At 40.7% G+C, this 17526-nt stretch overlaps 1 protein-coding gene across 1 annotated transcript in view; it reads left to right on the forward strand.

The window, feature by feature from the left end:
• The window catches only part of LOC134678965 (type II inositol 3,4-bisphosphate 4-phosphatase-like), a 102723-nt gene that overhangs the window by 51716 nt on the left and 33481 nt on the right, over nt 1-17526 (forward strand). The window contains exon 11 of the mRNA XM_063537721.1: nt 11131-11469. Within this exon, the coding sequence (XP_063393791.1) occupies nt 11131-11469 (339 nt within the window). The remainder of the gene's footprint in view (nt 1-11130; nt 11470-17526) is intronic.

Genomic DNA, 17526 nt, shown 5'->3' on the forward strand with positions numbered 1-17526 from the left:
ATAAACTTGGAAAAGGTTATCGATCGTATTTGGGACGAAATGCCAATGGAAATGGCGCGTGCCGCGTGTGATTCGTTCGAGAAGCGTTTGAGGCTGGTAAAAAAGTTAAAGGTGGTGTTATACCGAAACATTTGTTGAAAATATATTATTTAAGTGTGCCATTAATAAAATATAATTTTAATTGTAGTAACTATTCGTAGGTACAGTCATCTGTAAACATATGAGTGTACAAATCATCTCAAAAATATGTCCCATAACATAACTCGTATGTCAGTGAATTAAGAAATATGGGCCATATTTTTGAGTAAGTTGTCTTCACCCATATTATTACAGTTGACTGTACATGTATTTTATTCGATATTTGTACTGTATTCGGACTTATTGGACACGTTGTAGAGGTACAGGTACTAAATGCAGAAAAGGGGAGTGAATGAGTGAATATGATTTAGGTACACGCGGCGACGGAATGTATATAGACATCGCTCTCCATATTGCCGATTTACAATCGCGGCTCGTGGTCCGGCTCGCGGCTGGTCTCGTATCTTGGTAACAGCTCGTAAGCTCGTCGTGCTAATCGATTTTAAACAGAATCAGCACGGTATAAGGTTTAATCGAATGAACGACAGCCGAACGCAAATGTAAACAGCAAGCACGCGTCCCGCGTGGGCCCATTTGACTCGTGCTCAAAAAACCGTTGCTCTACGCGAGCCGAGCCGCGAATGTAAATCGGCTTATAGAATAATGCCTTCCAAAAATGACCCCAGCCACACTCACAGCTAGGTATTCCTTCTCTATTATTTTTAGAATTCCGTACGTCAAAAGGAAAAAACGGAACCCTTATAGGATCACTCGTGCGTCTATCTATCCGTCTGTCACAGCCTATTTTCTCCGAAACTACTAAACCAATTAAGTTGAAATTTGGTACAGATATGTAAATTTGTGACCCAAAGACGGACAGGTAACGTAAACAAATGAATTATAAACATGGGGGCTACTTTTGGGGGGTAAATGAGAAACTTAAAAAAATAAAGTTTTTCAAACTATATCGTGTTACATATCAAATGAAAGTAAGTGCTCATAGTGAGAATCTCAAATACATTTTTTTATAATTTTAGAATAAACAGTTTAGAAGTAATTCAAGAAAATAGGCAAAAAATGACCATTCCCCCCCTTTATTTCCGAAACTACAGGGTCTAAAATTTTGACAAAAACATAATGTAGGCCTTTAACTATAGATGACAGGAAAATCTATTAGAAATATGTAGTCAAGCGTGAGTCGGACTAATTGCTTAGTTTTTGAACCGGCCCCTACGGGTTTATTAAAGGCAATTCACTCGCGTTTCACATATAAAAAATACTTTGTTAAAAAATTGAGTAATGTACCCTTAGAACGCGAGTCCGACTCGCACTTGACCGGTTTTTTATTATATCCTATCCAGCTTTTAACCTCCTGAGACTAAATTTAATGTACATTACAATGTACATATTCATGCAACCTAATTTGAACCAAATAAAGAAGCATTTCTTTTGTTTCATTGCTTTTTAAAACAAATAAAATTCGTTCTAATTTACTTATGATTCGGTTAAATTGTGTTCTAATGTATGGGGAAGACAAACTAATTATAGCCAGCCTTTTATGAATGTAGTATGATACCTGCCCACTACACCGTATCATACCATGACCGTGCTATGAACGTGTCAGGCAAAAAAATATTCTTTGTAAGAAAAAGTATGAGACTATGCCCACTAGCCCGTTCCGTCACCGACCATGCCCGTCGCGTGCCATGCACGGACCGGCAAAAATAGTCGGCGAGGATATTTTACCGGTGCCGAAACGCTCCGTGCATGGCACGCAACGTTGCCAGAACGGTGCGTGCATGCGGCGAAACGGTGGGCATACGGGTTTTAACCGCGTATGGTGACCGTTCTAAGCCCGTTATAAACGCGTTGCTATATTTCTTGCTCGCTCTTACCAGTCTGATAACTATTCGCTGGCTCTTTCTGATGAGTATTGCTCTCGCGAATAAAACGCGGGTACTAAGGGAATGAAACGCGGATGCTACGGGGATTATAGGCGGATGCTATGGGGATTATTGCTGTGTGGTGTCGGCCTTTAGAATAGCACCAACCCAACTCTTCCCGTGGGTGTCGTAAAAGGCGACTAAGGGAAACATAACCGGGGGGTGGGCAGCAGCGCCCCCTGCAGAATAATTACTAAACTGCGATCCCCAACCCGCATGCCCAGCGTGGGGATTATGGGCATTACCCCCAAATGAATAGACACGCCAAACGAAAATGGCCCCTAGTTCCCGGCCGCCTCGCTATTCCTGGCCATGGCACCGGCCACGGTAACGGCGGGGCAAGGTGTGCTAAGAATCCCCGGGCTACATTAGGCTGCCATTCACTACATTATTCGACCCTGGCTACGTTTAACGGACGCACTCTGAGGCTTGACCACCATCTAGCGCAGTTGGAAGTGGAGTTAGAGAACATTAAATGGCATGTTTTGGGGTTATGTGAAGTCCGTAGAGAGGGGGAGGACACCGCGTAACCCTAGACTCGGGCCATCTTCTCTACTTTCGCGAGGGTGATAAAACATCCCAGGGTGGCGTAGGTTTCCTCGTCAATAAGGCCCTCTCTAACGTTGAAGAAATCTCCAGTCTGTCGACCAGGGTAGCGTACCTGATCCTTCGGCTGTCCAAGCGCTAGAGCATAAAGGTAATTCAGGTTTACGCACCGACCTCGGCAAACTCGGATGATGAAGTGGAGGATATGTACGAAGACATATCCAAAGCCTTGCACAACACCACCAAGGCCCACTTCAATGTTGTTATGGGGGACTTTAACGGCAAGGTGGGAACCAAGATTGGCAACGAATCCCGGATAGGCCCGCATGGTTACGGAGTTCGGAATCACAGATAGAGAAAGAGGGACTGTTCTTAATGAACTCCTTCTTCAAGAAACAGCCTCAAAGGAAGTGGACATGGCAAAGCCTCGACACTGTGACTAAAAATGAGATCGACTTCATCATGACGGATAGCAGGCACATATTCAGAGATGTCGCAGTGATCAACAGGTTCAATACCGGATCTGATCACCGACTCCTCCGAGGCTCTCTGAATATCAACTTAAAGGTTGAAAGAAACCGTCTGATGTAGTCCACGCTCCGTCCTAACCCAACCCAAATCATGGCGGGTACCGAGAAGTTCCAGCAGCTTCTCAGGGATAGATTTGTTGCCTTGGAACCCACCGATGACGCTGACGAGACCCTACATAATCTGATCGAAACTCTTGAGGGACGAGGGCATCAAATTCTGCAGAACGCAGCGGAATGGCAGGAAATCTAAACTCTCGGCCGAGACCCTCGGCTTGATGACAAAAAGACGGGAAACTACCCAAGCGACTTCGTCTGAGAGGTCAGACCTGAATAAGCGAATTGCGAGATGGTACGGCGTGACCTTCGGAGCTCCAACACACGCCTCATTGAAGAGGCGATAGAGCGAAACCGAGGGTCCAAAGTATTCACTCAGCAGCTTGGCAGGAGCCACCTGACGAAGCTTAAAGCGCGCGACGGTAGAACCGTATTGTCGAAACCGGAGATCTTCGACGAGATTGAGGATTTCTATGGCCGACTATAGGCTGCACATGCCCCACATTTCCGACGAGACGGTCGCGATTCCAGAGCCACCCTGACACGCCACTACACCGACGAACTGCCAGACATCAGCCAAGACGAGATAGTGTTAGCTCTGAGGCAGCTTAAAAATGGAAAAGCCCCCGGTGAGGACGGAATAACATCAGAGCTTTTGAAAGCTGGAGGAGCCCCTGTAAGGCACTGGTCCCACCGCGAGCTAGTAAGCTATGAGCTATCGGCTATAGACACGAACAAAAGATAAGCACTCCCGTGTAAATAAAAGAGACACGGCGATATTTATAGCTCACCGCTGGGCGAGTAACTATAAATATCGCCGTGTCTCTTTAATTTACACGGGAGTGCTTATCTTTTGTTCGTGTTTATAGCCGATAGCTCATAGCTTACTAGCTCGCGGTGGGACCAGTGCCTTATACAGGAATTACAGAACCTCTTCAACGCCGTCCTTCACAGTGGGAGAACTCCAAAGGCGTGGAGCGGGAGTTTGGTGGTGCTCTTTTTTAAGAGACCCACTCGCTCCTGAGCCACGTCTATAAGCTGTTCTCACGAGTGGTCACGAACCGTCTCGCTAGGAGACTCGACGAGTTCCAGCCGCCAGAGCAGGCAGGGTTTCGCGGAGGATATGGCACCATAGACCACATTCACACAGTGAGGCAGATTATACAGAAGTCCGAAGAATATAATCAGCCCCTGTGTCTAGCCTTTGTGGACTATGAAAAGGCCTTTGACTCTGTCGAGACCTGGGCTGTTCTGGAATCCTTACAGCGATGCCAAATAGACTATCGTTATATCGAGGTGTGGAGATGTCTTTACGAAGCCGCCACCATGAGCGTCCAAGTATAGGGTCAGCAGTCTAAACCCATCCAATTGCGCAGAGGAGTGAGACAGGGGGATGTTATATCCCCGAAACTGTTCACAAGCGCGTTGGAAGTTATGTTTAAGACGCTGGACTGGAAAGGTAAGGGCATTAACATAAATGGCGACTACATCTCACACCTACGATTCGCAGATGATATAGTCTTAATGGCGGAGTCGCTAGAGGAGCTGAACCAGATGCTGGACGGCCTAGCTTCAGCCTCGCGTCGCATCGGTCTTGGCATGAACTTGGATAAAACCAAAGTCATGCATGATCAATGGCCACATTGATCCAATACCGATAGTCGTAAATGGTCACCTTCTCGAAATCGTCTACGAATACACTTACCTCGGGCAGATTCTGCAGTTAGGTAAAAACAATTTCGAGAAGGAGGCCAAGAGGAGGATCCAGCTAGGCTGGGCAGCGTTTGGGAAGCTACGCCGAGTCTTCTCGTCATCCATACCGCAATGCTTGAAAACAAAAGTTTTCAATCAGTGCGTCCTACCTGTCATGACCTACGGAGCCGAGACATGGACACTCACGGTAGGGTTAGTCCACCAGTTCAAGGTCGCTCAGCGAGCTATGGAGAGAGCTATGCTCGGAGTTTCTCTGAAGGATAGGATTCGTAACGAATACATCCGACAGAGAACCAAAGTAATCGACATAGCTCAAAGAATTAGCAAGTTGAAGTGGCAGTGGGCTGGCCATATCGCACGAAGAACCGACAACCGCTGGGGTAAACGCATTCTTGAGTGGAGACCGCGACTTGGCAAACGTAGTGTAGGACGCCCCCCGACCAGGTGGGATGACGATCTGCGAAAGATTGCAGGCAGATGCTGGATGCGGCAAGCTGAAGACAGGGCGCTATGGCGCTCTTTAGGGGAGGGCTATGTCCAGCAGAGGACTGCTCTAGCCTGATGATGATGGGGATGATGCGCGGTTACTACGGGTACTAAACCCGTTATGTACAATTTGGAAACTGTCTAGTGGGCATAGTAGGCCGTATCGCGTTACATTCCGTGCCTGATACGTTCATAGCACGGTCATGGTATGATACGGTGTAGTGGGCAGATACCTTTACGGTATGGTGCTTTACGCACACTAGCGTCCCTTCCCCTCCCCCTGACGCAACCCCCCCTTTTTGCATGAAAAATGTCCCGGTTCACAGTTTTTTACATTTTTTGAGGAAAGTTTACATTTTAGGAAAAAAGTGTCAATGAAAGAAATAATCCTTAATAAATTCTTAATAAAAAAGGTCATATTTTTTTTATATGATGTACCATATTCATGTATTAGCTTGTTAAAATTCGAAATAACATAGTTTCCACTCAGGGTTCGAAACTCATTTACGGTGTAACATGAGGAAACCGAATAATTATAACAGCGTATTCCTGATCATATTTTTTTTTTGTTCTGTTTTGAACTGCCATCAGTCGGTATCGACTATAATCAGTTTTGCTGTATATACCTATTGTTTTTGGGTTTTGGAAACCATCGTCTCACTTAACCACTACTTTCATATTGCACAATGTGCTTCCTTTTAAGTCTTTGCACTGTTTCAGTCTTGTCCAGTAATTTTGAAGCCAGTGGATTAGGATGCTTTGCTAAGCGCTCAATGTAATTCTTAGTGAATTTTTTGATCTCTTCCTTTATGGTGGGCATATTGAGATAGTCGTGTACTTCATCGTTACGAGTGAACCAGGGTGCATTGGCAATCACACGAAGGATGGCGTTCTGTGCTCTTTGATTATGGATCATAATGATCTGCGAAACTTTCCACGGCCCAGGAAAATATCCTATTCTGAAGATCGCGTTGAATAGGCAGGCGAGGAAAGTGATGGTTTTTTAGGCAGTTCTTTAAGAATCTTAGGTGTGATTAGATCATAGCCTGGTGCCTTTTTGCTGTTTAGGTTACGGATCATCCTTGAAATCTCCCTTGGCGACGTTGGTCTTATAGGCAAGCATAGCTGTAGAGTTGAGTATCTTATCCACTTCACTTTCGTCGTTGAGACTTTCGTCACGGTTGGGCTGAAATACTTTTGACAAATGTAATGCAAAGGCTTCTGCTTTTTCTTGGTCGGTTCTTGCCCAGCAGCTACCAGTTTTTATAGGAGGACAGTGCGATTTTGATTTGTCAACGGTTCTGGAGGCTTTCCACAGTTAGTGTTGATTGCTGCCATTTGGGGACATCATTTCTAATGTGTCTTTCATAATATTGTTAGAATGTTCATGTAACATGGTTTTAAGCTCCCTTGTAGCTCGATTGTAGCTAGTTTTATCGGCTGGATGATGTGACTGTTGCCATTGTCTCCTTAAGCGTCGCTTCTCTTCGAGTTTCTTTTTGATCTCTAGGGGAGGCGCACAGGTTTTGTGTTTGTGTGAGACTGGTAGGTCGGGTGTGTTTTTCCAGGCAGCCACTTGAATTAAGTTAGTAATATTTAGACACGCTTCCTCCACATCATCACTAGATTTCAGTGGAACTTTCAAGTTTATATTTTCATCTAGATAGGAACGAAAGCCCTCCCAATCAGTTTTAAAGTTGTGCAGGGACTCTGGTTTTTCGTAGCTGATCACGTTTGAACACAAATTAAGGATAAAAGGGGTATGATCCGATGACGCATCCAGAAAAGTTTCAATGCTTGTGTAAAGGTCACTTAAACCTTTGGCGATAAAAAAAGTAGGTAAAGAAAAAGCTAAGGTAGGTAAGGTAGGTAGTAGTAAAGTAGGTAAGGTAGGTAGGTAAGGGTTTTTAGAGTAAGTGAGTTGACGAAGCCTGTTGCGGATTTTATCGCTGTAGTTTTTTGTGACGATGCCTGTAGCTGATTGTAAATTTGTGTTTACCTGACGAAGCCTGCGTTGCGGATATAAAAGTTTGGTCTCTGAATAAATGATAAAAAGGTCAAGAAGATCTGGCATTCTATTTGGATCAGAGGGCCAGTCTGCAGTTTAATTTTGTCGACGCATTGTTTAAGTACTCGACCTCTCGTTACCGTGCATCGTGAGCCCCAGTATGTGTTCTTAGCGTTCCAATCGCCACCGGCGATATAGCGATGGCCAAGTGTTTGGAAATAATCGAGAAACATTTCCTCGGAGATTCGATGTTTCGGTGGGCAGTAAACCGCTGAAAGAACAATTGGTCCTGCACGGTTCTCTAGCCTTATCGAGGTGGCTTGTAAGTGGTCAGTGGAGTAGGCTTCCAAGAGAGAATGTTTCAAGCATGACCTTATAACAATAGCCGTTCCTGCATGTGCTCTGCCGTCAGGATGAGGAGTTATATACACTTGATGCCCTCTGAGGCGGAAGGAGCTGAGAGTAGTGACATGAGATTCTGACAGTAGTGCCACGTCAATTTTATTATTTGGAAGTATAGTTTCAAGTTCTAAGATATTTGGGGATAAACCATTTATATTCCATATAGCTATCCGTAGTGGAATAATTTTGGAACTAGTTTTGAAATAAGTGTTGTCAAAAGTCCCATAAGGGAGCTTATTTGTTGTAGGAGTATGTCGAACTTTTCACTTTGTTTTATTAATAGTTGTTCTACCATAGTAGGTTGTTGATAGTGCATTTTAGTCTCATTTGGTAAATTTTCAGTGGGTCGAAAGTCAGGACTTCGTCTAGCAGCACCTGAGTAGTTTTGATGCGAGTTCTGAGGAGCTAACGGAGGTTGGAGTAGTCTTGCGGCATTCACATCAGCATGTTCGGTATCCGGGGGATTTTTATCAGTGGCCACGCCAGGTGTTGGTTTGCTGGAGCGGGATTTCTGCCGTTTCCTTTCAAGTATTTCTTTGTACACCTGACAGCCTTTATGGTTAGCTGGATGGTCTTGGAGGCATAGTGCACATTTCGCTGCTGTTTTTCTATCTTTCTTGGGACATTCAGATGACTTGTGTCCCCCAGCACACTTAACACACCGATAGGGTCGCATACAATAGTTCTTTGAGTGGCCGTATTGTTGACAACGTTGACACTGGACTATTTGTCGTTGATTTGCGAGGGTCTTCTATTTTAATGCGTTGGTGGTAAATGTATTGAATTTTTTTGACTTCTTTATTGTTGATGCCCGGTTCTACATTAACGAAGAATGCGGAGGTTGGGATTTTGTCAGGGCCATAGCGTGCGTTTATAATTTCTCCTTTTACTGTATTCCCAGTGTTCTCAATAGCTTCTATAATAGCTTCGTGAGGAGTTGTGTGGTGTAGGTTTTTTATAACAAAGCGGCTGCACTTTGTGTCTTTTCTTGCAAACGTATGGCCTATAAGACCCTTAGCTCTTAAAAGGTCCATTATCTTTTTATAGTTTTCGATAGTGTTGACCGTTATGCGAAGATGGTTTTTATTTAGTATTTTGTATTTAAAATATTCTGGTTTGACTATAGTCTCCAACAGATTAGTAAGTTCATTCACGTCTTCAATCCCGTAAAGGACGATGTTTGGTGGTTTGCTAGGAGCCTTGGGGGGAGGGTCACCACCCTGGTCTATAGGAAGTCCTTCAAATCTATTTTCTATTCGAGTGCTTTCAGGCGAGGGGGAATCCTGACAAATTTTGCGTTTTTTGCTTATGGGCACACGCTGCCAGATTGGTGGTTGGTTCTGCCTCTTCGTTTATTCGAAGTATTGTGTTGGGTAGATGAAGCATTGCTTGAAGGTTCAGATAGTGATGATGATCGAGGTCTGCTCTCGAAGAAGCTTTTATGGAATACTTGCTGAGTGTATGTCTTGCGACTGTCTTGCTTATTGTTGGGATTGGGTGATTGATTGTTGGATGCGTTGTTTGGTTGATTGTTAGGTTGGTTGTTTAGTTGATTGTTAGGTTGGTCGTTTGGTTGATTGTTAGGTTGGTTGTTTAGTTGATTGTTAGGTTGGTCGTTTGGTTGATTGTTAGGTTGGTTGTTTAGTTGATTGTTAGGTTGGTCGTTTGGTTGATTGTTAGGTTGGTTGATTGGTTGATTGTTTGGTAGGTTGTTTGACTGGTTGTTTGGTTGATTGTTTGTTTGATTATTTTGTGCCATCATTTGGTTCCCACGAGTAGGGTCGATCTAAGTGGTCGCTCACAGGGTAACGCCCATTCCTATGAGAAGGCTCAATACACCAACGTTAGCCGGGTCCGTCGAGGTTGGCGCTTGTGACTGAATTCCCTTCAGCCATGCATCCTATCGGCACGGTCCACACCTTAGGATTGGGGTAATTTTTTAGAGAGGTTTTCTTCCTCGTGACCCAGGCAACTAAGCCAAGATCCCCGGTCTCACTAGGTTACGGGTTGTGAAAGTCATTTCCTACCTTCACCATCAGTGGCTGGTTAGGCCACTGGTCAGGTTAGTTAACCGCCGCCTGATGCTCGGCGTTGTTACTCGTTTCGCACCACTCAGGGGACACGTGTAGGGTGGGCCTAGGAAAAGGTGGTAAATCCTACGGACGCGAGTAACTCCATCCCCCTCCATGATCATATTTAGAGACAAAAATGTCCTATAAACTTTTTTCAAATTCGCCTAGTTTCAGAGTTAATTCCAATTATTAACAAAAACAAGTTTTTATTGTTACATAGTGCAAAACGCCTTTTTGATGGCGATCTTGCTACTATGGGATTTAGTCTAAATATCCTTATTGATAGATGTCAAAAAGTGACAAGTAGCACTTTGCAAAAACTAAGTTTTACGAAAAAAAAAAAATAGTTTACCAATAGCATTTACATCTTTTTCTTCTTTTGACCTCGTGTATACATTTTAGGAAATAAATGTCGATGAAAGAAATAATTCTTAATAAAAAAGGTTAAAAATAATGTGAGAAACAAGAAATATTTATTAAGAATATTGACAGTATAGTGAAAAGATCATTAACTAATCACGGAAGTTGACAAGTAAAACTCGTATGAAAATCGATACTCGCACGTACGTGAAAAAATGTCATACGAGAACCGGTTTAGACGAGTCGAGATGTATGTAAATATTTCCCTAGAATGCAGCTCCCCGTGTAAACTATTTCGCCTGGCGATAATCTCCGTTCGAGTATCGCATGACATTATCGTAAGCGAGTTTTTATTTCTCGCTGACGATTATTGCATACGATAGTGTCATACGATTTCTCGCCCCATAACGTGCGAGAAACTGGCACCATGTAAATGCGTCTTAAATTCTAATACCAAATCGCGACTCGCATATCCATTGTGAAATCAAAAAATGAGACGCCCGTTCTCTCCAAGCGGTCGCCAAAACTCGGCTTGCCGGCCGTGATCGACAAAGCGAGCTGAGTAAAAAAATCAAACATACTTGACGAGCCCCGAGCCCGGCTCGGCGGTATATAATACCGCGGTATTGCAATGATACACCGGCGAGCATTACCGATGAGCTGCACAACCGCGGTTTTACTCGCCCGTCGATCAGGGCCTTAACAGCGCTTGGTATTTTTTATTATTACATGATCCGTCACAACATGATCCGTAAAAGCCATTCGGTCGAATTGGCTGAAATATTGTGAAAATATATACTAGTGGTATAATAACGTAATAAATATTTAATGAAATAAGGCGTTTTCATAATACATACATAGATACCGCTAGTTTTAGTTTCATGCCGCATTGGTCGTAACTATAATATTGTGAATAAAATAACTCAAACTTTTTCCAGACAACGTGCACAATAAAGCGCCTAATCGAGCAGCTGACCTCCAGCGACACGCACAGCTCTGACTGCGACACGCTCTCCTCCTGTTCCTCCTCCAAAGACCCCTCCCCTACCACTGACCTCCCTCCCATCTCCTCGAGCGCCCCTAACATAAACAAGAACCTTGAGTTCCACAACGATTACTTCGAGAGTGAACGGAAACTGTTTAACCATTCATTCCGTTCAGTTCGTTCGCAAACGCCGAAATTGAATGAACAATGTAAGTCGCTGGACGCGAACAATAAGTTTGGCAGTGTGGAGCTTGCGTATAAGTGCTTGGATTTGAGTACGGGGAAGAAGACGGTGAGTGGGTTTTAAATAACAAGTTAACTATTTATTAATACCCAAAAGTGCCGAAAAATTTCTAAGATTGTCCGTTTGACAGATTTCAACGCACGAGATATCGTATGCGGACGTAACAAAATATTGATAGAAATGAAATAGATACCTATATTTGCTTTAATTATTTTTTATGTGTTTAAAGGACTTATTTACTTATACTAATAATTTTAAAATTTAGAATGTACCACGGCATTATAACAGCGCGCAGCGCCATCTAGTGATTACTAAAACTAAGAACCGCTGGAGCAGCCTTTATCAAAACGGCAACATGCATCGGTTTGGGAGCTACAGTTCCACAGACACGCATGTTAATCTTATATCACCACTCTTTTTGTGTTAGGTTAAACTCTAACCTAAGGGTTAGAGGCTCCCCCTTATTCATATACGCGCTACAAACCTCAATTTGATTTGATTTGATTTATTTATTTCACAACATATGATTACAGTACAAATTACATTAATGTCAATTTATAAGAATCTATATTGTGATCGTCAGAAATAAATTTAAATAATAGCAAAATAATCAAAATTAATTAATTTCATTAATAATACATAATATGAAAAATTTCACCTGAGAAGGATCGTCAAATAATAACAATAAAAAACAATTAGCTAACAATCGTTTGTCTTTATCTGTCATTATTACTTAAGTATTTGTAAGAAAGAAATAGTACATTATTGCAGAGGCCGGGAAAGGGCAATTCGTGGATGAGTTTCGATTTTGTCGGACGACGCGAAGCGGAGTCCGACAAAGAAGACGAATCCACGAATTGCTATTCCTGCCGAGGCATATATAGTGCTTTTCTCCAAACATGCGAGGAAAGAAGCTAAAATAATTATTATTTAACCATCAAGCATCACTCAAATCAAACCTTCACATCCAAAATGTCAAAAACAATTTCCCTCTTTAATTATTTTTTAAAAGTTAAAGTTACAAACTTATTCTGTCATTCAGTATTCGTTCATTCAATATAATTGTGCAATATAGTTGGTCAAACCAACTTTTCAGTCAGTAAGAACCAAGAAAACTATACCCATCCTTTTCTTTTGGGTGCTAGTACTAGTGTAAGACAAAGATAGAGAAATGAGAAAGTCCTTTGACAAACTATATAAGCTTTATGAACAACGGATGAGATATAAAAAAAATATAAAAATAATCTTTGATTTTATTAAGCAGTATTCGCACGATCATACACGTGAAATGATAGCTGATCGGGTCGTGTAGAAGCGGCTCGCGGCAATAATAATTGGCCGTTTGCGTTTTTTATTATTAAAAAGTAAAAAACACTACAGTAATAAGTTATTACTGTAGTGTTTTTTTACTTCCCGTCCGCTAGAACAGGACAGCGATGGTTTGATGTTTTTTAATTAGAGTTTGACATTAACGAAGAACTTCCCGTAGTATTTTTGCTACAGTAAGGTGAACATTTCCGAGCATATTGGAGAAAATATAATTTAACTAAACCAGGCCCTAAAAGTTTTATGAATAAGGGGAAAAATAGTTTATAAACAGGAAATTATTCGCGTTATTTTTATGTTTTCAGTTTTGCATCTTATTGGCTTGTGTAAATCGCTTGTTAGTGAAACACTATTTTATATTCAGTTTTTGCGCGGCTGGCCAACTATACAGGGTGGAAAGATAAGTCGGGCCCTGGAGGGACACTACCTTAAATCCTTAAGCTGGCTCATTTTACTTAAAGGAGACATTCCATTATTTTTAAAAAGAAACAAAACTGCATTCAAAGATTTATTCTTTTTTTCTTCAATTTTGCTTGTCTAAAAAAATCTTGAGTACTAAATATTAGATTTTATTGATATTTTGTACGACAGACGAGTGTAAGACCTAATGTTTCTTGGAGAAATGTTATCATTAACATTAAATGTACCGACTAGTACAATAAAATTGCGAGTTTTTATTTTTCGGAATTTTTGATCGGTTCGAGTCCCGGGCGAGGCAAGCGAGTTTTAGAAAATCTTTAAATGCAGTTTTGTTTCTTTTTAAAAATAAAGGAATTTCTCCTTTAAGTAAAATGAGCCAGCTTAAGAACTTAAGGTAGTTTCCCTCCAGGGCCCGACTTATCTTTCCACACTGTATACATTTAATTTATTACATTACATTGACACGACAATGATTGTAAACTTTGTTCTGTGAAAAGGCAATGCAATTAATAAATGCGAAGCGGAGGCGATAACTATTTTGTGTTTATTTGCGAGGCGAAATTTGATAAAGTGAGCTTTGCGAACAAAATGTGTGGTCGAAAATTACTATATGATGATTATTTGATTAACTAAGTTGTACGCAGCGTAATAATATAGTTTCATCGAGCTGATCTGATCATTTATTGCAACATAAAGTTAAATAAAAGAATACAAAAACTGAAATATAAGCTTAAGACTAGGTAACAACAGGCGGTCTTATCGCTAAAAACCGATCTCTTCCAGACAACCTTGGGGTAGCAGGAAAGTTAAGTACTTACAACTTTGAACGAGTAGTGCCATTACATATAAATTAGCAAACCGAAGACACAGATATTTGTATAGGTAAAGTTTACTCAACATGTTTACAAAAAATAGTGAGGATGTTAAGTGCAAACACCTTTTTTTTCTTGATTAAAGCATGAAACTTGGCACAGTTGTTCCTTATATCAAATAAAGCCGATTTCGATCGGTAGCCCGAAGGAGCCCCCCCCCTGGGGCCCGAGAGGGGGGGTCAAAGTACCGCTCCGCCCGGCTTCATTCTTAAAATTCTAACAGTCCCCGTTAAGCTAATAGGTCATATTTGGTATCAATTTCGGATAAATCAATAACGTAGAATTCATTTCTGATATAAAAAAATTGCAATTTGTAGAAAAAAAATTAAAAAAAAATTAAAAAATCTAATTTTTCAAGTGTAATATTTATTTTTTATTTAGTATCAAAATTAAACTGCCTGGTTTTTCTACATATAAAAAATATGACAATAAAGCCTATTTAATGCAGATTTTAAAAACGTAACTTGTCCTTACCTTTATTAAAAGAAAATTGCATAAAAAAAATCTTATATCGTCTCGCGCGGTGAATATCTTTTTACCGACATCGGCATCGTTATGGACAACATCCGAAGTACACACTCTGGAGACCGATTAAATGTATTGTTTGTTGTTGTAGATCCTTTATAGATCCTATTATAAAGATAGAAAAGTGTACAAATACTATTTTTTATGTGTGGTTCAGTAAAAAAAGGGACCTAGGAATAAATTATCATAGAGCCTCGCGTTTGTATAGAAGCATACTCGTATTCAATTGGGTAGGTAAAGTTTTTTGAAGATAGGCAAATTATATTTTTTCCCGATAGTATTCATTATAGCGATCACGGAAATGCAGCTCTTTTATTTTTATATCATTTTATTGATTAAATATAATTTTTTAAATGATCGATATGACGTTTGTGAGATGGAATGGCAGTTCCGACTAATTCCTTTGCACGTAGTAAATGGGACGGGAAAGAAAAAAAAAACGATGTCAACTGTCAGTGTCACTTAGCTCTCATTCCCGAAAAATAACGGACAAGCCTCATGTTACCTTGCGAATTGCTATTAATGTTATCATTGTGATTTTCGACGACCTCAGCACGACCCACGGACTTCTGATTCCCCACGACATCTGCGCGTATTTGGACAAAGATTGAATATACTTTCGATAACTTGGCACTGCATAATTATTGGACAACGTTTTCTTCCCCACCCCTACACGACGGCCCCTACGCTGACCCTTGGACAGAGTTTTGCAAGAAAAATAAGCGAGTTCATACGAGATTGCGAGCAGATTCTACAAATTTGAAATTATTATCATAACAGTGATAAGCACAATGCCGTTGAATTAGAGGAGGAATGGCCGTACAGGAGTACGTATCCGTGAAATACATAGGTACATAAAACTTTCTTCACTTGTGTTTTGATTTTTATTATTAAATTGCCATGAGCTGTTAAGTTCGTAAACAAGAAATCGGTCTAATTTTTTCTAACAATTTCAACCATCTGTTAGTTTTGTGTGGTTATCCTCATTTTATGAATGTTGTTCTTATTTTCAGGTGGATGTAAACATTCATTGGCGGTATTATACTGATGGCTAATTAGAACCATTGAGCCATGACATACTTCCTTGCAGTGTTATTCGGCTAAGCCTCAAGCATCCTGTGAATCTGAAGGATATAATTATTTCCATAAAAAAGAGCAATCGAATTAGGACCAAGATATCCCGAGAATCTAAAGACATTTTATAAAAAATGCAATAAAATGAAAATGGGAGACTCTCTTATTTTAACAATGTTACAAGATCATGACAATGTTATGGTCTATACTTATTAAAATTTTAAAACCAACATGTCTTTATCTTTGACTTGAAAATGTACAAATGATTTGGGTTAAGTTTTATGAAATGCAACTTATGCTAAAAATCTATTATTAATTATATGTCAAATTATCGTGAACTCGATGTTGCTTAAGGCGTATCCAGATTAGTCAATTTTTCGCCAATCTGATTAAATTGCCCGATCGAATCGGGACGTACGGACGCAAACGCCAATTTGGCTCGCCCAATTCAACCGCCGATAATGACCAATAAAATGAGGTGCGGACACAAGAACACCAATTTGTGAGGCTAGTATTTTCGTTATGGGGCATTTATTCAATTTAAATGGGTCTAATATCACCATAAATCTGAAATTGGAGATTGACGCCAATTTCATTTCTGATCAAATCGACCGATTTGATCAGTCCCGTCTGGATACCGCTTTAGCACCGCGAAAGGGCGCTGCGCGGTGCGCGCGGATTGACGCATGCGCGTACCGTATGCTTTGTATCTATGGTAATATAATTTAAAAAAATATGCAAATAAAAGGCGGCAAAGTTTATTCGTTGTGCAATACTCAATAAGTTACCGCTTGTTATTTTAATACTCGTAATAAACAAAATGAGTTCAAGTGACGAAAACGACCTGGAATAGACGGCACACCGCCTCATTTGAAGGCAGAAGCAAACTTAATAATGAATAACTAGTTTCCTGCTAAGTCCTGGGACAAATACAACAGGACTTACGACATGCTCATGCTGTGGAAGGACACAAGAAGGACAGCCAAAACGCAAGAAACACCTACTCTGAAACTTCTGTGACCAAGTGAAAACTAAAAAGCCATCTACATTTAATATAAACTAAGAATATGCGTTGTTTTTTTAATTGTATTCGCGTCACTTTACCCCTATTAAATACGCTTTACTAAATTGAATTTGTTTTATTTCCTCACATAATTTGAGAATAGTGCTTACTATGTATACCTCAATGGAAGCAAAAATGTAGTATTTTTGCGAGTTGATTTGATACACTTGCTACTTGTGTATAGTGGCAAATGTATTAAACCCGCAATCAACACTAATCAATATGTAAACAGGCCCCAACGTGAAGCACATTTACCCTACAGACATACTTATCCATATTGACCATATTTGAACCTCTCAACTCTCTTCAAGGGCACGCCACACAGCGTGATTCTATATACTGTTGTAATGTTAATGCTTAAGGATAATAATTTGTGGATTTATGAAATAAAACGAAACGAAATTTACTGGATTTATATTATATTATTTTGGATTTATATTATAAGTTTTCTAAAGTACAGTCGCCATCAGATATATTGGTGCAGCTAGGGTGCTCATAAATATCTGAACACGCCTCTATTATCAGGGCGTGCGTGTTCAGATATTGTGAACACCTTGCCAAGCCCATATATAATAGCCAATAACGACCTAGTTATAAGACTATTACAATCTTAATCATTATGTATGTATAATACAACAATCACGTTTATATAGTCCTCACAAACGTATAAGTTACCATTTTGGCCAATATATCTTCAAAGCTTGGCACCGAATCGCTGTTAAAGACTTTGGTGTGCTCAAATACGCTGAATTTGGAAAGTAACGTCTGTACTTCCTACAAGACGGTACGACGCACTTTGAGTTCATCTCTGTAATATTCTATTTC

The sequence above is a fragment of the Cydia fagiglandana genome, chromosome Z (assembly GCF_963556715.1).
Source record: "Cydia fagiglandana chromosome Z, ilCydFagi1.1, whole genome shotgun sequence".
In the NCBI taxonomy this organism is placed as follows: Eukaryota; Metazoa; Arthropoda; class Insecta; order Lepidoptera; family Tortricidae; genus Cydia; species Cydia fagiglandana.